Genomic DNA, 20,065 nt, shown 5'->3' on the forward strand with positions numbered 1-20,065 from the left:
CCCTACTGGTCCTCTCACAACAGGGCCATGCTGCTCACCAGCATGGCGCCTATACTGCCCTGCTCCAACACAATCACCCCAGCTAACTTCCTTCTAGCACTTCGCAATGTCACACCGGTGTATCCCTACAGGACAGCGTCTGCTGCTCCTGTCACTCCACTTGACTCCACCCTGCATACAAGATGCACCAGTAGGTACACAGCTCCCTACCTAACCTATGCCCCTCCCCATGAGGAATCTAAGGTTAGGTGCCCATTCTAGACATTTCGCGCCCACTCTGTCTAAATGCGTAATAAGGCAAACTCACCACTTGCCCATACCCGCAACCAATACCAATCGTAGCATCCTGCATACCACCCTAAAGGATACTAGGACCCATAAAGCCCCTAAAACCAGAAATACTAGCATACCCAACACCTGACTAATCAATGCACAGTCCATTCCAGCCCATGCCTCTGAGATCCATGACTTGATTACCGATCTGGATCTGAAAGCAAAAAATAATGTTCAATGAACAATCATCCATAAGACCTTGGGTCGCCAATGGTGTAGTAAAGACTACTGCAGAATTAAATCAAATGAATATACTGTTGAAAAAATAGTCCATAGATTGCCATTCAACTGGCTAAATAAATAGACTTGCCAATGCTGCAATTAATGTCTTTTAATGTTAAAGGGTAATCTTAAAATGAGGAGGCAGAATTCATGCTAATTGCCAATGCATTTCGGACCCAACCTTTGGTCCTTCTTCAGGGCGAATTCTATTTAACAAAAAGCAAACAAAAAGTACCTATTTTAGTCGATGGGGTTTATCCAATAACCAGATTACATATTTTGTGCTTTGGTATCTGAGTCACATGCATCTTAAGTTGTTAAACGTGTTAATTCACATATATTGAATCTTAGGGCATGCCTCTTGGCTCAACCAAACCTTTACGTTCATTTTTGCAATCTATATGATTAATTGTAGCACCAGTACCTGCGTATAGATGAACTTAGGCCGTGTTTCTTGATGCGGCCACTTAAGATAATTTTGTCCTGCTTAAGGTAGTCCAAGGTGCGATCCCATTCATCAAATCCAGTCTGCATGTGACTATCCTTACAGTTGCGAATTCTGCAGGAGTAATTAGAAAACAATTCCTTTCTAATATCCCAATACATACGGTGTATCATTAAGCTATAAACAGATTAGATGATTCAAACATATGCATACTAATAATGTATCCTCATACCTTGTCATGAAGGTAGTTAAACTTATACCCTAAGTTTATGTAGCGCGGTGATAACAGTGGTGTATTTGAAGTGCAGAGCGTGTGTCTGGTGCGTCTGCTCTCATGTACGTGGGACCTGCGTTGTACAAGACTATAAGTTAGTGCTCGGATCGATCAATATTTGTGGGGGACCAGATAAAAGTTAGCTCCGTTGTGATCGCTCACCTGTATCTTGCTGCTGCAACGCATAGCGCGTCTCAATGCGTTCTGTTGCCGAGATGTCGGCAGTTCCAAAAACTACGAGTTACCAAGGTAACGCAGATGTAAGCAACGTAGCGTACGTGTGCGTCATGACGCAGCTTGGTCAATGCTGCTGGTTGCCAAGGCAACCTGGGTGCTGTTGTTAGCGCTAGTGCAGGTCGTCTGGAAATTCCAACAACACTGCAGCAATGCGCTGTGAAAAAACATTTAAACGATCGTGAATGGGTGGTAAAGAATATCATTTGCTGTGATAAGCAAATTAATGGGCTAGGTTGAGCTTAGAGTGCATGATCATGCGCGTCAAGCAATACTGATTAATGTGTGACTACAGACCATACTATTTCTTTAGAAGCACAATTATAAAAACTTTTGAATGTTTGTTTACCTGTAGAAAACACAGCTCTCCTCAATACATTATGTCTACTCATTCTTACCTTAAAGTGCGTGAAATTAATCGTGTGCATTCACTTGCTGCTGTTTTTTTCACACAGAGATCTGGACATTCTTGCGATCACAGAAACTTAGTTGCACGAAGCTTCTGGACCAGCCATTTTCCAAGCCCTCCCACCAGGATATACCATATTCAGGCAAGACAGAAGCCCCAATAAGGGAGGTGGTGTTGCCATCATAGTCAAAGGCTCACTCGACTCCAGCCAAATAAAGTCTGCTACTGCAGAAAACTTTGATGCCCTATCAATCAAAATATCATTCTCACCAAACAATACCACAACTCTCCACATCATCTACCGCCCACCGGGCCCTCTCCTGGACCTTAAAGGTAACCTCCTACACCTTCTAAGAGACAACTTAAAAAACAACACTAGAGCAATACTCCTAGGAGATCTTCTTGTGGGCTTTAACGACCCAAAAGATAAGAGGTAAAGCCCTGGCCAAAGCGACTCATTCCAAAGGTCCTATACTGGATTGGATAGCTGACCACAACTGCGCAGCTGACATCAGCTCAAATACACCACGCCCATGGGCCGATCACTACCTCCTACACTTCCACCTTCCATCCAAAGTTACATCTAAACCCACCACACCAGTGCCATCAGCCATGGCCAGATCTGCACGACTCCTCACTAAAGACAGGTTGCTACCTTACTTAGAAGCGACAGCGCTAAAACCACCGTTCTCGAACAACCCCACCGAGCTTGTAGACCTCTACAGCGCCACTCTCAAAGAGGCCATAAACGCATTGTGCCACTTCAGAAAAAAAGCGATAAATCCATCAAACACTCTAACTCCTGGTTCTCCCAAGAGCTCCTTTACCTAAGAACTCTTAAACGTGCAGCTCTTATTAAATGGCAATCCTGTCCCACTGACCTCACACAAGAGGTTTACAAAACTATTGCCAAACAATACAAGAAAGCCACTACAACAGACAAAGCCACATCATACAACCTTAGAATCTCCAACGCCAAATTGGAATCTAAAGAGTTGTTCACAATATTCAACAAACTTACTACACCCCCAACTAGCAAACAACAAACTGTAAAAGACAACACATGGTGCTATAATATTTAACATGCCATGCTTGACAAAATAAATACCCTTCAGAACAAAATCCACACTCACTTCAACACCCTTCCCACATTCCCTGTGCCTGATGTTCCACACAAAGGCATAGCACCAGTGCCTATAGACCCTGTGCTGAATAAAGATCAAAACCCCTTCGCCTTCAAAGAAATAACTGAAGCAGAAGTTATAGGTATCATGAAACATATCAAGCCACCCCTCTGCAAGCGTGACATCTGCCCAGCCAGCCATATCAAAGACTGTGTGAAGCCACTTACTCCATTTCTCACAGCGTTCATCAACGCCTCCTTTGCCTCAGGCATCGTCCCTCCTTCCCTCAAGGAATCATGGGTTAGACAGCTACTAAAAAACAACCTTGGATCCTGACTCCCCCCAACAACTACAGGCCAATTACCACTGTACCTTTCCTCTTAAAAATTCTAGATAAGGCTGCATACCTGCAGATTCAGTCCTATTTAGAATCAAATAACATTCTGGGGAAAAGGCAATCTGGATTCCGTCCACGTCATGGCACGGAGTCTGCACTGCTCGATCTCAAGAACCAGTTGCTAGAAACAATGGACAAAGGTAATCCGGCTTTGCTCCCGCTCCTGGATCTGTCAGCTGCCTTCGATCTGGTCGACCACAAGATCCTCTGCAGACACCTCAAAGAGGCTGCTCATTTTTCCCATGAAGCCACAGCCTGGATTACGTCCTTTCTAGAAGGCAGGGTAATGAGAGTATTCTCTGATCAGGCCTCAGCCTCCCCATCTCCCATTCAATGCGGAGTCCCTCAAGGGTTTTGCACCTCCCCCACCCTCTATAACATTTTCATGCTACCCCTCTTCAACGACCTAAACGGGCATGGCATAGAATTCACAAACTACACTGACGACACGCACATTCTCCTCCCACTCTCAGGCTTCTACGAGCAAGACCTAAACACCCTCAAAGAGACCTATGCATTAATCCATGCCTGGATGGCAGCTAACGGTCTTTATCTCAACGGAGACAAAACAGAAATCCTACTGGTAGGACCCAAGGAAATTCTGAACAAACTAGACAGCCAATACAGCAACTTCAGCATTGAGAACACTGTAATCACAGTCTCTGCTGCGGTCAAAACACTGGGTGTGTACCTTGACTCCACCCTATTAATGAAGCGTTAAGTTAGTGCCATTTCGTCATCGCCAGTTCTGACAAACAAAATTATGAATTCAGTAAAACTGCACCTCTCTGCCAGAAACTGCCTTAATATAGCTAGAGCCACTATCGGACTATTGCAACGTCCTGCTCCTAGGCACTTCCTCAAAAAATTGCAAACCACACAGAATAACGCTCTTAGAGCTGCGCTAAGCAATCCCAAGGAGGGACCACATCTCCCATGCCAGACGGGACGCCCACTGGCTCCCTCCCAGTAAAGGAGCGCATACTGTTCAAGACACTCCATCACCCACAGATGCCTCTCCCACACGACACCTCCCTACCTGGGGAAGGAATTCATCAGACCCCTGCCACCAGACCCAAACGGGCACAATACGCACACCAGCTTACAGTCCCGGCCTTCAAAAGAGTCAAAGCGGGTAGAACTAGCTTCCTAGTGTTAGCTTCTAAAAACTGGAATGCACTTTGGCTTGAGCTCAGAAACGTAACCTCATTCACTGTGTTCAGAAAAGCATTGAAAACAAAGCTCTTTAAATAGATTGTTATATAGTCCACCTGTAACCATGGAACGTACCTATGCCACTGTTTTTTCTGAATAAAAACAACCATGTCAATGATTGTATCCTGTCCACCCTAAGGATATGTATCTAAGTGAGCCCTCTGTAACAGCGCCACAATGTCTCAGGGCCGTTGTGTGCTTTATAAATTCAAATAAATAAATAAAAACAGGTAGGACAAGCGGTTCTAAAACATCTGTTTGACAATGAACCTTCTCACAACCCACCACCTTCTCCTAACACTGCTTGCTAATCTTGCACAGCATGTGATCTAAGCAGATTCCACAAGCATCAGAAGGGATACATTACTCAATGTAATCATATTTCTGATGCTTGTATCTGCTTAGATTCACATGCGCCCACCCTTCCTCCCCTTGGAGAGACGGTGCATGGATGCTTTATGAGTTTATCTGATACATATCTGTTTGGATACACCTGTACTCATGTTTTACTTCATGCTACCTCATGTCAGAAACAAAAACAATCTGAGGGACCTCGACACGTGAAGGCCCATGGGTACAGTGGACGTCACACTAGGGATAGTATTACTGGCACACCCTGTGTAATACTGTAATACTCTTCAGCTTCCACTAGATATCGGCCTATGTACAGCATGTGAATCTAAGCAGATACAAGCATCAGAAATACGATTATGGTGAGTAATGTATCATATATATATATATATATATAAATATATATATATATATATATGTATGCACACACCCACACACCCCCCTGACCCCCCAGTCTCTGTTGCTCTTTTTTTCTTTTTTTCTGAAACACAGGCAGGGGTCTCCTGAGATCTCCACATTAGCAGCAAGATGTGCTGATGATGTGTTCCTTTTTTTCACATATTTGCCATTGGCCTGGGTCTTGTAAACTCTTGCCATTCCCTGGGTACAGGGGGGGAAGGTCTTTGGAGCCATCGGCCCATTCAAGATACTGGTGAGTTTGTTTACTTTACCCTTCTGTTGTTTCTGGATGTTCATGTACAGGTTATCCTTAGGTCTCTTCTCACTGGTGAATGAGGTGTATTTACTTGGTTTACTTTTCTCATGGAACCTGTTGGGGGTGAGTGGGGTTTCTTGAACTATCTGATCTTGCTATTAATCCCTGATTGATGGGAGGACAGGTGGATGGATCTATTTCACTCTTCCCATCCTAAATCCTGTGTCATCAACTCTTATGTACAGATTTGATTTTGGAGAGGTGGCGGTTTCCTTTAGGGTATACGAGACTGCTTGAGGGTGTGACCATGTATTTATTGAGTGGTGCATTTGTGAGGTGCAGGTTTTTCTATCCCTGATGCCTGACTCATTATATGTTTAAGCTTGAATGTGAAGGGGGTAAACAACCCAATTAAAAGGAAAAAGGTACTTATTTTCCTAGGCAAAAACAAATGGACATTGTCCTACTGCAAGAAACTCATTTACAAGGAGAAAAAGTAGAGTACATTTTAAATAATGTATATGTACACGTCCCATCCCCTTTCTTGCATCCCGTCCCCTGTGGATATGTATAGCTGATTACACAGTCAATACTTCTGTTGATTCCTTCTCGGCCATGCTGAAAGCTAAATGCTCTTTAGATAAATTGATAGACTGTAGAGCAAAGAGAGGTTTATTTTATACAACGCAGGCGTTTTGGAAGCATGGAGGACGGTCTGGGACATTATTAGCGGATAGATTGCGAGGAAGAAAGGAGGGGAAACAAGTACCTTTTATTTCAAAAGATAATGGCACACTTCTGACGAAAAAGAAGAAATCTGTAATGCTTCAGAGAGTTTTATGCGTCATTATATTGTGAAGATGAAATTGTGAGTGAAGTTGAAGTGGCTAGTTATTTACAGAATATATGTATTCCAGAGTTAAATGATAGGGATAGACTTCTTTTAGATGGATACATTACAGTACATGAAATTATTGACTCTATGGGGTTAATGTCCTCTGGCAAATGTCCAGGGCCAGATGGATTCCCAATCGAATTCTATGCTGCGTTTAGTGCTTCCCTTGCGCCCTTTGTGGTTCATCTTTTTGCAGAAATCATTAACTCAGACCAGATAGCCGACTCCATGAAAGCCACAGTGATATCTGTGATTCCAAAGCCGGGGAAAGATCATTCAAATTGTGGAAGTTATAGACCGATATCTCTGCTAAATACGGATGTGAAACTTCTGGCAAAGATCTATGCTGTAAGAATTAACCATTTGCTGCTGAAACTGATCCAACAAAACCGAACAGGGTTTTTTTAACGGTAGAAATAGTTATGATAATTTGAGAGAACCTTTAGATGGTGTACATTTAAAATGTGATTCACCGGATCCTTATGCCGCAGTTAGTGTTGATGCGGAAAAAGCATTTGGACATTTCCACGGCAAGTGTTGTTAAAAATCAATTGTGGATCTTTCATATTAAAACTTTTTAATGCATTGTATAGCAATGCTGAGGCAAGGGTCTTGGTGAATGGCTGTCTATCCAAGGTCTTTCGTATTTTTCATTGTACCTGACAAGGTTGTCCTCTGTCCCCTCTTTTTTTATCTCTTTATTGTACCCATAGCTATCTCTATGAGAGACTCTGTTGATATTAAATGTGTGTCGTTGGGTGACCGCGTTTCTAAGGTGCTGCAGTACGCAGATGATCTTTTAGTTCTACTTTCTGCCCCTGAATCATCATTTAAAAAGTTGGTTTCAACTCTACAGAAATATGGCCGAGTATCCAATTACAAAATTAATCTGTGTAAGACAGTGATTTTCACTATATCCCCTACATGTCACAGACATCTCTTGGGTTGTTGAACGAGAGGGATGGGCAGAAAATTATTTTAAATATTTAGGTATACATAGCTCTAGACAAGTCAAGACCCTATTGTCATATAATATACACATTAAACTAGCGGAAATAACCATATTGTGTTTAAAATGGAGTCGGCCGATTCTGACACTGTGGGACAAAATTAACATTATTAAGATGACTCTACTCCCAAAACAGCCTTATATTTTTAGCATGCTCCAACTTCCATTAACAGGCAAATTAATTCATGACATAGATAACAAATTTTGAGAATTTCTATGGGGAGAAGGAGGCAGACCCAGAGTCCCCAGAGATGTACTAATGAAGCCGGTGCGCATGGAAGGATTTGGTTTCAAAGTATTCCACCTATATTGCATTTATCTAAATGTGAACCTCTCACAGCCTGCAGCTTGTATGAGCTATTTGCACCAAAAGATGTTAACGTGGCATCTGAATGTGGTAAGGAGATATAGAGTTCTGAATTGGGTTCTGATCTTTCAGAGGGTGAATGGAATTGTATTTGCACAGGCCCTTAATATATAAAATTTGGATCTGGGATTTACTCAACAACAGGTTTTACATTGTATATATTGGTCCCCTTCAAAGCTCAAACGGTGCAAACTTGTGATTTTGGAACAGGTTTACATATGTTCTGGACATGCTAAAAAATGACCGGCTTTTGAGATGTGGTCATCCATCGAATGTATCTTTTGCTCGCATGGTATGTGTACTGGGACTTGTCCCTGTAGATCTTCGAGTGTCTGCTGATTTACTGTTTTGGGCTTATAAAGCGTTGATGATTTCAAAGAAACTAATATTAAAATGTTGGGAGAGTAATGCCAGACCTTCTATTTCTGATTGGTTGCATGACCTTTCTATTCTTTCGAGTCTCGGGGAAAAAGTAACGTATCAGAAACTAAGAAAGACGGATAAATATGATGCTATATGCAATATTTTAAATGATTTATATTTGTGATGTTTTTAAAAAAAATATGTTCTCTCTCTCTCTCTCTCTCTCTCTCCCTCTCTCTTTCTGACTCTTTGACTTTACTCTTGACCTCCACTATTCCTTTTGCTTTGTTGTTTTGCTGCTTCTTCTCTTCTGATACAGACATCCTTGAAAGAAAAAGGGGAATGAGAGAGAGGAGAGAGTGGTGAGGGAGGTGGAGAGAGGAGGATTGAGGGGAGAGATGGGGAGCGCGGGTGGCGGAAAGGGAGCGGGGTGGGATGAAGATAAGGAAAAAAGAGGAAAAAAACAAAAAATGGGAGGGGAACAAAAAGGAAATGTTAGGCTCAAAAAAATAAAGGCGGTGGAATACAACAGGGGGAGGTAGTGGTGGAGAGTAGGAGGGGGAGGGTGCGAGGGAAGGGGGAAGAGATATTAGGATGCAACATTATTCTATTGTTAATATTGTATTAATTATTTTTCTATTGTATTTATTTGTTTCCCCAAGAAAATGTTAATAAAAAGATATAAAAAAAGAAAACATTCTTCTAGCTCTCTGCCTTCCCTGTACAAGTGTTTGGATCTCTACCTGCAATATCTGACACTGGATTTGGGTCACTGCATACATTTGAAATTCATGGGAACTACTGAGGCATCTATCTCTGATTTCTGGGCCTAAATTGGGGTTCTGTGGATACCTCGTAATTTTCATCATGCTATGTGTGGATGTCTGTATCTGTGATTTCGTTGTGTGCTCATGTTTGGCTTCTGAATACCTCTACTTAAGCAGGTCATAGAAAGATAGAATTGCTAACCCTCTCCTCTTGTTCGCCTCCAGTGTTTTGGCTTGTTAGGAGTGAATGGAGCAGGCAAAACAACTACTTTCAAGATGCTGACTGGAGATACAGAGGTGTCCCAGGGTGAGGCATCCCTAAGAGGGTACAGGTAGGTTAGCAGCCAATAGAAGCCTGTTAAATATGTATTGATGTTTTTCATTCTCATGTGATGGCCACTTTTCTTTCTCGCAAGCGTTCTTCGGGACCTGCAATCTGTGCATCAGAACATGGGGTACTGCCCACAGTTTGATGCCATTTGTGACCTGCTGACTGGACGCGAGCTCTTGGAGTTTTATGGTCGGTTACGTGGTATCCCAGAAGATGAAGTTCCAAGGGTAAGTATGAGATCTTTCTCTCTCCAAAAATAATACTGATGCAATCCTTATATAGTAAGCGGGTTCATCCGCGGTTTTGGCGATGTTGAGAAAGCCAATTGCAAAACAAATCCAGCAGACCCAAAATATCAGCCAGTTTTAATGCTCATCAACACCATTGTTTGCTGCTTACATAACACTTCAGGCCTTCTCTTGTGGTATTGGCCTGCTTCACTGTTGTTTCTGCTTCACTGCAGTCTCTGCATTGGGTCACAGTTAAAGGAATGTTTTGGGCAGAAAATATTATTGTCCCTATGGTTCGGCCATGTGGTTTTAACCATAATTCGATCGATCGTACAAATATTTCCTATGCACTTTGACCGAGTTTTCGTCTCTTGAACACAAGCAAAATCAGACAGCAGGGCGCAGCCATCTTGTGATAATCTTATCACTTTCCGCATCGCCCTCGGTGACCTGCGTTTGCAGCACTAAATCATATCCCCCGCCCCTGATCCTGACATCACTAGACGCGTACCGCCCATTTCACAACGCCAAAGCACGACTCGTGTCAACATTCTCTGCGCCTCAGCTAATGACATGTCGCCATGGAAACGGCAGGAAGCCTCTTTCCTCGACAAGTATAAACAGAGCATTTCACAGCACACAACAGCAGATTTTCTTTTCCATTCCTCTCGTTGTATTTCTTTGAGTATTCTGTGACTCGTTTCTGTGCTCTGGTCAGCTACCTTCGTTGCTTGTAGCCAGTGTGAACAGATACCAGTACGACCGCTATACATTTTTTTCGTTTCTTTACCACACAATGGCAACAATAATGCCCTACCTGTACGAGCCAGCGTATTCCGAGGAGGAATTACAGGATAGAGCCAGCTCTATAGACGATGGGGATTTGGACAACAGTTGGGCAGATGTTTCAACAGATGACGAGCCTGGGCCTAGTCGCATGGACAGTGTTTCCACCTGGTGTACCTGCAATCGGTGCGCGCTAATGCCAACCGAGGTGGAGAACTGCTGCTGCCGAGAAAACTCTGGATGCTTGTCCTACATATCGCAAGGCGATCCACAGCCGCAATGCGTTACCGAGCTGCCAGACTGCTTATGCATGAACTTCACGCAACAGTTCGCCCTCGTAATCCAAGTAACGAGTAAGTGTAGTCTGGTTGTGATGTCAGTTAGGGATTACTATTTCTTGTTTGTCCCCTATATTCTCGTAACTTCAAGATATCATTGTCATATCCGTTTAGTCTTGCAATTCTCTAGTAATAGTCGCATAAAAGTCGTTCAGTATTGTGCAGTGTCTAGTTAGCATTTGTCCTGGCAAAAATGCCATTGCATACAAGCATTGTCATTGACAACGAAGGTTTAATACACTTATCTTGGTCATTTAAAAACAGATTGTATCTTTCTCTTTCATAGGTGGTACCGGCTAGTGGTCTATCGTTCGTACACATGGTGGCTTCATGGGAGGCTTGGACACCGCGTTCGAGGAGTAATGCCCGCCTGTGTCATTGACGCCATTAGACAAACTTTCCCCAGCGACAGTGGTCAGTACGGGGGATTTCCCTCGCCGAGCTTCAACCAGACCTTTATAATGTGTAATATTTGTGTGCCATCAAAATAAGAAACCAAATAAAACAGAACATATTTTTTATCAATGGTTGTTTGTTTTTAGGTGAATCAAGTGTCTCCATTCAGCAGTGTTCCGGTGCCTTGTCTGCACGCCTCCCGGCCCATCCATCCCACCCCCCACTATCAAAGGCAGTTTGCACCAGTGGATGTGTGCTGCAATGGGGTGCTGTCAGGGGCGCGAACGGCCAAGGTGCCAAACAACATGTACACTTCAAAAGGTATCCTATGCCCAGGGGCCATTGTTCATATGGCCTCCTCAGACCCTGTGTCTCCAGGCAGGCCTCCCCTGAAGCAGGCTGCGCCCCTGCAATGTACATAATGCCACGACACATACACGTCATTCATTCACAAACACACCCCTTTTTGTTATTCTTTACAAACCACTGGATATTTACCATGAGAACATCCTTGAGCACTGCAAGTCAACTCGTGAACGTGCTACTCTGTGACCGCTTCGAGTGAACTCGTCAGTGTGCTACCTGTGAACATCTCCCTGTTCTCCTGCCACTAATTACTATGCTTGCTGAATCCAACTGTTTGTTGGTCAAGGCAAGGACATGTATCCTAATCATATCTCCTTCATTTGTAAATTTATATCTATTCTGAAGTATCTAACTCCGTAGTGCTATGTTAATTTGTATCATTGCTATTGACTTGAGTTTCTTTTTGTTATGTTATCGGTATATCAATTTTTATCATTGTCAATTGGCATCCTTCGCGGGCCGTGCCTATAGTATAAGCATGTTTCATTTTCGTGCATGATAGAACATTCATGGGATGAGTAACATGTTCTGATTTTCAACACATCATTGAATCGTTTGTGAAATTTATCCTATAATACAGCCGCACACACTGCACTGGTTTTGCTGTGGTGCCCAAAAGAAAGCGTGCATCGAACAATGTATGGTCCAATTCATTCTTTCTCACATACTTATGCAAAATAATTTTCTAATAATGTTGACCTTTATTTTGCAGAATTTACAACAATGCCTGCATGTTCTATTTTTGGTTGCCCTTCGAAGACCCATGACAAATCCGAAGGCATTACAATGCATGTATTCCCTAAGACTGTTGATCGAATAAGAGAATGGGTCAGACGTTGCGGATATCCACTAGAAGACCTTGAAAGTAGAGTCAACCAAGTCTTGGAGGACAAGAGGGGTCATCGATACCGCAACTGCAGCCTGCACTTCTCACCGGATATGTACGACACATCCTTGTACACAAAGAGGAATCAACCGAGAATAACTCGGAAATTGCTCCCAAACGCTATTCGGACTTTACTCGTGAAAATGCCGCCACAGGTGAGTCACGCTTCCGGATTTAGCTTTACGCCTGTATTTTCGGTGTAAATGTCACTTATAGTACTTTCCATATTTATGTGATTGAATAGCTGTTGAAATAATGACTTTTTTGCTAAACATCAGTCCTTGTTTTGTAAAACCCACATAGAAAAATGATTTATGGGGACGGATAACTATGCTATATTATGCGTTTCAATAAGTGTAATTTTCTCGTATTCAGTCTCCTTACATGCCATTTTGTAATGTTGGAATTTCTAAATCGAATAATACTTTCCCTTTACCACTCCATGACTATCCACCAAATCTGAAGGAACAAGATTAAACATCCATGTCTTGCCTGGAGTCATCAACCACGTTGAGCACGTATCGGGTAATCTTACCTAGCTGTTCTGTTCCAGACTGGTTTTATGTATGGAATTCTAGATAATGTGATCATATTTTTGCAACATATCATTGCATTACACAATGTTTCTTTACCACTTTACTGTTGATAAGTACCTTTGCCGTCTTTCCAAATTATGTGTCCCGTTTCCAATCTTTTCGACCTCACTAATGAAAGTACTGTGTTTCAGGGAGATGCTGCAGCGTCCTCTACAATTACATTATCCATTGTGGTTGTTCCGGAACCAGACCTTACAGCTGATCCGGAGCCAGAGGTATGCGCACTGACAGAACCATCGAATAAAAGAAAGTCGGTCTAATTAAATGTGTAATGCCAATGACTTATTTTAAATGGATACTATTTTTTGTAGGGTTGTATACAAGATCCGTATATTGAACCGGAGGAACGTGTATCAGAGTTGGTCCGCCAGTTTGCTGATGCTAGAGTAAAGAAGGTTTCAAAGAAAAGAAATAAAAATAAGGTTAGTTATAAACACTTTCTATTGTTGGCAACAGTTTTGTGCTAAGGCCTTCATTATATGCTTTTTTTAATGTCAATTGTACAACACTGTATGTTCTGTCCTGTAGTTGCCCAATCAAGTACGGACTATGCAGACACAGACAGCGATACAAATGACAGATGATGCTTGCCAAACTGTTTTCACCATGGAGGAACTATTCATTGAGGCGCGTCGTGTTCACACTCAAGATGCCTATGTCCAATGGCCAGAAAATGAATTTAATAAGATCGGCGATTCCAGAAAAGTGTTCTTGGACCATTGCTACAATGCGCCCTCTCCGCCAGAGGAAGGTGCAATTGAATTCATAGAAGATAGTTTTATATTACTCGATGAGCACTTGACACAATCGACACCCGCCAAAAAAATGCCCCCCAAAAAACAGTCAACATTGATGTTTTCTCCTATCCATCGTCAAGTAACAGATGTTGAAATGACAGAAACTGAAGCATCAACACTAATGACCGACGAAACAGACAAAGATATCGACTAGAGTATGTCTGGTTTTGCTGATATGGCCACCACGGGTAAGTCCGAAACAACAATGTTGCCTGATGACAGTATTATAAAAGAGGCCAAATACATAGTATTCGATAGCAGCTTGATGGAGATTATAAAGATGCTGAAATGTGTGCAATTCAGTGGGAGGGGAAGTATGTGGAAAGCCATTGGTGAACGTGACTCGTCTAACACAAGGTAGTAACCTGAAAATATATGCCACCAGTGAAAAGTCACATAAAGCATTTTCATGGTCCGCTCAACCGATGCTGGGGAAACTGCCAGCTGGCAATCGACTGTGTGCAGCAGCTTTACTTTTCAGTGGCTCTAGTTTTACGAAGTTATCCAGTTTCTTTCAGTTTATGGGACTCCATTTCATTTCCAAAACGCAATGCTACAAATACCAACGTGATTATCTATTCCCTCCTATCAGTGATGCTTGGAAAATTGAACAATTGGCTATTGAAAGTACATTCCCCGACAAACGGATCAGGCTAGCTGCCGATGGACAGTGTTACAGCCCCGGATTTTCTGCTAAGTACTGCACCTACCATCTTCAGGACATGGAAAGTAAGAACATTGTGAGTTCGGTGGTCGTGCAGGTGTCCCAATGTAAATCATCGGTGGCCTTGGAGAAACTTGGTTTTATAAAATCACTGGAAGATCTACAATCAAGGGGAATGCAAATCGAGCTCATAGCCACGGACTGACACGTTTCAATAGCCAAGACAATGAGAGAGCAGTATCCAAATATTAAACATCAATTTGATGTATGGCATGTTGCCAAATCAATTCTCAGCTGCAAGGGGAAAATAAAGGTTTTGAAAGTATTTTGCAATGGTCCCAGTCTGTCAGCAACCATCATTGGTGGAGCTCCAAAACATGTGATGGGTCTGTGGAAATTCTACTGGATCAATGGCGCTCACTGATGCACCATTGTTCCAACGTTCACCACTGGACAGAAAACCAACATTTCCACCAATGTGAACATGGCCCTTTGTCCCCAGAGCAGGCACGGAAGAAGAAGTGGTTGACACCATCTTCACCTCCACACAAAGCCCTTGAGAAGATTGTGTTTGATAAAACTCTATCGAGATCTGAAGGGACTCACAGAATTCTGTCACACAGGAGATTTGGAGGTGTTCCACATCATATGCCTAAAGTACAGGCCAAAGAGATTGTATTTTGGCATCCAGGGGATGAAATGTAGGACTTTACTAGCGGTATTAGCGCATAACGAGCATGTGGGCCGGGAACAATATAGGACTGCAGGAAACTTAGGGATGCTTCGCTACAATATGGCCTTTACAAAAAGAAGCAAAAAATGGGTGGTCAAGCCAGTATATGATAAAATGGAATTCGATTTTGTGAAAGATCTGGTTGTTAATGTCGTTGAGATGCATACTCATGTAATCACGCACAAATCTGTTCAGAGCACACATATATTGCCACAAAACATTGCCAGCGTGCCATGTCCACCCAAAGCAGAGCTTGTTAAATCGTTCAAATCCCGGTTGAAATGATTACTGTCTGTTTTTATTTTTGCAAAAAATGTTTCTATAATCTGTATTAAAGCATGCATTTTGTCTTTTGAAATCTATCCTCTCAGTCCTTTTCTTAAAAATATATTACAATTGCTTTCACATTTCACAGTTTAGTTGAGATACTGTGGGACCTTTATTTTTCGTGTTAATGACCAATGGGTAACAGTGTGTAAGAATATTCGGGTTTTGGCAGTTGACTTGCAATAAAGTTCTGCAAAAAGCTGAATAACTGCTAGACCTACAAAAGGGATTAGACCTAGGCCACAAAACATTCTAGGCACGCAAGAAGTACTGACTGTGAAAACATGCCATGGGGTAGGAGGCCATGAGATCAGCAGAGGTGTCCCTATTGGCAAATTTCACCTACAGCTGAGCAGCGCCACGAACAACGAGCGGCTCCCAATTTCCTGTGCCTGTGCTTCAAAATTCATTTTCTCATGGATGCGTTGACACAGGATGTTGCAAAGTAAGAATGTACGTTCATTTTGAGTGAAGGTCACCAGCTTTGAATTTTGGCTTGGGAGCTGTGAGGCCCCACGCGTCACTCGCACAGTATAAGGTTCTATTGTTTTTTGACATTGAGAGGCAGGGATCATTCCGAAAGGGATTGAATTGAAGGGGGGTGTAATAACGTATGAAATGATAAGGTTGCCCATTCCGAAACTGCACCTAGTTACATATAAGATCAGTTTATGAGAAAACGTTGACACGAACAGAGGATTCTGTATCACGGTCTGCATTACGCCTAGAGAATGGAAATTGCGAATATTATATAATGTAAGTTTCTCTTTAGACGATTTCATACCAGAACTAATCGAAATACGAATAGCTGACCGTTACTGATGGGTGACATTGTACTTGTTCGTTCTGTTTGGCATATTGCAATGAAGTGCTAGTACTTCTATCTACCGGCAACAGGGGCAGGCCAGCATCGAGACGCATGTAGACCACCACTCGTTTCTCCCTGGCTCTACGCTAATAAATCATTACATTGTTTTTGCACCTCGAATTCTTGCCCCAGTTTACACATTACGTTTAGAGCTCAACATTCTCATTCGCACTATCCGCGGAAGCAAATAGCAGAGTACTTTGATATTCCATGTTGTATTCTCTCGGTTCACATTGTGTCACCTCTGCGCTAATAAAGAAAATGAATAATTGTAATAAAGATCGGCTACTGAGACACTTTTCGATTTTTATCTTTTGCAAACAGTTACATCGTGCCGATCTACGATTGTCATCTATTCCAGACCACGACCGATGGCTTCTTCAACCGCCAGCTGCAGCTACATGTCAATCGCTGGATCTACTTGACCGTATTTTGGGACAGACAAGGTCCAATCTGTCCGTACGCGGTACCGGCGATTAGGAGCAACATAACCTTTACGGTGGTCTAGTGCCAAGTTGAAGCACCAGCCTTGCAATTCACTGTGCGACCGAAGTGCTTCGTTTACCCAAAAGGAACACCCTGTGTACCCAAAAGGAACAGCGCTTGACTCACAATAAACATTTGCGGATTTATGAAACGAGAGCAAAGAAAAAAAGTTCTATTTCGAGGGGATTGGGTCCTCCGACGTATTCCATATCTATGACAGGTAATCACCACAGCTGTGCTGCTTCGGAAACTTTTTTCCGCGTCCTGCGTCGATGACGTCGATGCGCCGTCGTCGCGGACCTCCTCCGACGTCATCCGATGTGATAAGTAGGACGCACGACGCCCGTAGCCTCAGTTCCGTTTTTTCCGCGAACGTGTTGCTTCGTGAATCTCGGTTACACCTGTTCGTTTTTGTGCGAAAATCCTTCGTAAAAAGATGTCTTCTACTTCGTCTTCGACCCCGCGCCCGGGCTTCAAGAACTGCGGGGAGTGTGGGTCCAAGATGTCGGTGACGGACTCGCACGACGGCTGCCTCTGGTGCCTCGGGGAGGCCCACGACACGGATGACTGTATCGACTGCCAGTCGCTCACGTCCAAAGCCTTACGGGAACGTAAGAAGAAGTTGTCGGTAGGTCGGGTGTCCAAGCCCCGGAAGTCGAAGTCTGCGGGGCTTTCGACGGATGATTCGAGAGGTGACTCTCCGCGTCGTCGTCGGAAGTCTCGTGGGTCTCCTTCTAGGAGTCGGTCTCGCCACTCCTCGGCCTCTTCGAGGCATTCTCGGAAGCGCCGACAGAGGTCGTCTTCCAGGTCCTCTTCTGAGGAATCTGCCCGGCACGTCGCTTACCCCACCAGCCGTGCAACGCCGGAGGAATGGGCTTCCTTCGGGAAGAAAATGCTGGCGATTCTCGATTCCCAGGGTACTAAGCCGTCCGCGCCCCCGAGTGGGGTCGGCCGTGAGAGGTCGAGAGACACCGCTCGCAAGAGTGGTCAGCACGAGTCACGGGAGAGGTCCCGTTCGGACAAGGGGACTCGTTCTCGACGTTCCCGTTCCAGGTCCCGGTCCTCGACACGTTCGAGACCGTTTGCACCTGTGATGTCTTCGAGGAAGACATCGACGCCTGAGGCGTCAAGGGCATGACAGGCTTTCTCGAGGCTCCGGCTCCGAGGAAGTCGTAAAAGCCGTTGACGCTCAGGTCGTCGAACGACACGCTCGGAGCTCCGGCTTCGAGAACTGTGTCGACGCAGTTGGTGCTGGCGGCGCTGCATCTGACATTGACGCCGATTTACTCGACGCCGATCGGCTCGGCGCCGATGCCTGTTCTCTCGACGCCGGCGCCGATTCACTCGACGCCTTTCGAGGCCGGGGTGTCGGCGGTACCCCGTGGCACGGGGGAACCCCCTAGAAAGGCTCTCGTTAAGAGCAAGCACTCTCGGGTGCCTTCTTTTCACCACCTGGAATATATTTCGGAGGTGGATGAGGATTCTGATGGCCTGGTTCCTAGTCAGGTTCCAGATGAGATGGTCTCGGGCCATAGCCAATTTGACGATTTGAGGCAGTCACTGCATGATGCCAGTGGACTGGACACCTCTCCGGAGGTGGAGTTTTGTAGGCCTGAGCCTGGCTCTCATGCCGATTCCTCGTACCGGCGCCTTATGGCTAGGGTCTCCGAGTACTTGGGATGGTCTGCTCCCCCAGGGGAGTTTGTGCAGGATGATCTCACGGACATCCTTGTTGTTGGTCCCCCAACTGACCCGGTACTGCCGTTTCATATGGCTCTACAGAGAAGGGTGGCGGCGGCTTGGACTGCTCCGGAGAGTCTCCCGGCGGTAGGCAGGTCCTTGTCGCGAAAATACTGTCCAGCCAGTAGCGACCCCTGCTACTTGACCAGGCACCGCACTCCGGAGAGTTTGGTGGTGCAGGCGGCCACGGCCCCGGCAAAGCAGGTGTCGTACCCTACCATCCCTCCTGATAGGGACGACAAACGTTTTGACGGCTGGGCGAAGAAAGTGTTTTCTTCTGGGGGTATGGTGCTTCAGGCGGCCAACTCCATATGTGCCTTGTCTCGTTTCACACACACTCTGTGGAACTGTGTTGCGTTAGCGGCTGAACATATTCCCGAAGGGGACGAACGGGATGGTTTCCTTGCTATGGTCCAGGATGGTAAGGATGCCATGTGTGAGTCCGTTCAGTCGGGTTTGGACATGGCTGAATGCGTCAGCAGGTCCATGGCGGCGAGCACCGTGATACACAGGTTTGCGTGGTTGCGGAAGTCGGGGTTTGCTCCTGATGTGCAGTCCCGGCTCCTCAACATGCCCTTTGACGGTGAACACCTTTTTGGCAGCAAGGCTGACGAGAGCCTTGAGAGGTTGCAGACCTCCAAAGCTGCAGCGAAGTCGTTGGGCGCTGCAGTTCGACAACCTCCGCCTTTTCGTCCTAGGGGACAGCAATGGAGGGGTGGTTCCTTTCGCTATTACTCGTCCTTCAGTAAAGCGAGAGGAGCTAGCAGTCAAAGAGGCCAACGCAGGGGTACCAGAGGTGGACGACAGGGTACCCGTGGTGCCAAGGCCGCTCGGGCAGTTGCCTCTTTGCCCTCAGGCAACGCCGCAGCCGCTACCACTTAGTCATGAGGCCAGGTCCCATGGTTCGCCGGTTGGGGGAAGGCTGGCGCAGCATCTTGTAGAGTGGCGTGCCATTACTTCAGATGTGTGGGTTCTGGAGATCATAACCCACGGCTACTGTCTTCCCTTTCGGCAGAGGCCTCACGACAATCCACCAGGGAACCTCTCTTTGAAGAGTCCGGATCCGCTTCTTGCGCAGGAAATTCAAGCCCTGATGGAGAAAGGCGCCATAGAACTGGTGCCTGTAGCGGAGAGGAACAAGGGATGGTATTCCCCTTATTTTTTGATTTCGAAGAAAGACAGGGGATTGAGACCCATCATGGACTTGCGCGTTTTGAACAAACTCCTCAGGAAGGACAAGTTCAAGATGGTTACTCTCTCTCAAGTCCTCCAGGCCCTTCAGCTTCAGGACTGGTTGGTGTCTCTCGACCTCAAGGATGCTTACTTCCATGTGCCGATCCATCCCAAGCACAAGAAGTACCTGAGGTTCGCGGTTGGCGACTCGCACTTTCAGTTTCGGGTCCTGCCGTTCGGATTGACCTCTGCCCCGAGGGTTTTCACCAAGCTAATGGTGGTGGTGGC

General features: G+C 44.8%; 1 protein-coding gene across 5 annotated transcripts in view; it reads left to right on the forward strand.

The window, feature by feature from the left end:
• ABCA7 (ATP binding cassette subfamily A member 7) overlaps positions 1 to 20,065 on the forward strand; it is a 2,687,121-nt gene that overhangs the window by 2,501,441 nt on the left and 165,615 nt on the right. For all 5 annotated transcript variants that reach the window (XR_011303245.1, XM_069647414.1, XM_069647430.1 and 2 more), the window contains 2 exons: positions 9,286 to 9,392; positions 9,477 to 9,618. Coding sequence is in view for 4 of the 5 variants with exons in the window: in XM_069647414.1 (XP_069503515.1) it covers positions 9,286 to 9,392; positions 9,477 to 9,618 (249 nt within the window). In the remaining variant the exon portion in view is untranslated. The remainder of the gene's footprint in view (positions 1 to 9,285; positions 9,393 to 9,476; positions 9,619 to 20,065) is intronic.

The sequence above is a fragment of the Ambystoma mexicanum genome, chromosome 1p, assembly GCF_040938575.1.
Source record: "Ambystoma mexicanum isolate Mex_15411 chromosome 1p, UKY_AmexF1_1, whole genome shotgun sequence".
NCBI classification, from domain to species: Eukaryota; Metazoa; Chordata; class Amphibia; order Caudata; family Ambystomatidae; genus Ambystoma; species Ambystoma mexicanum.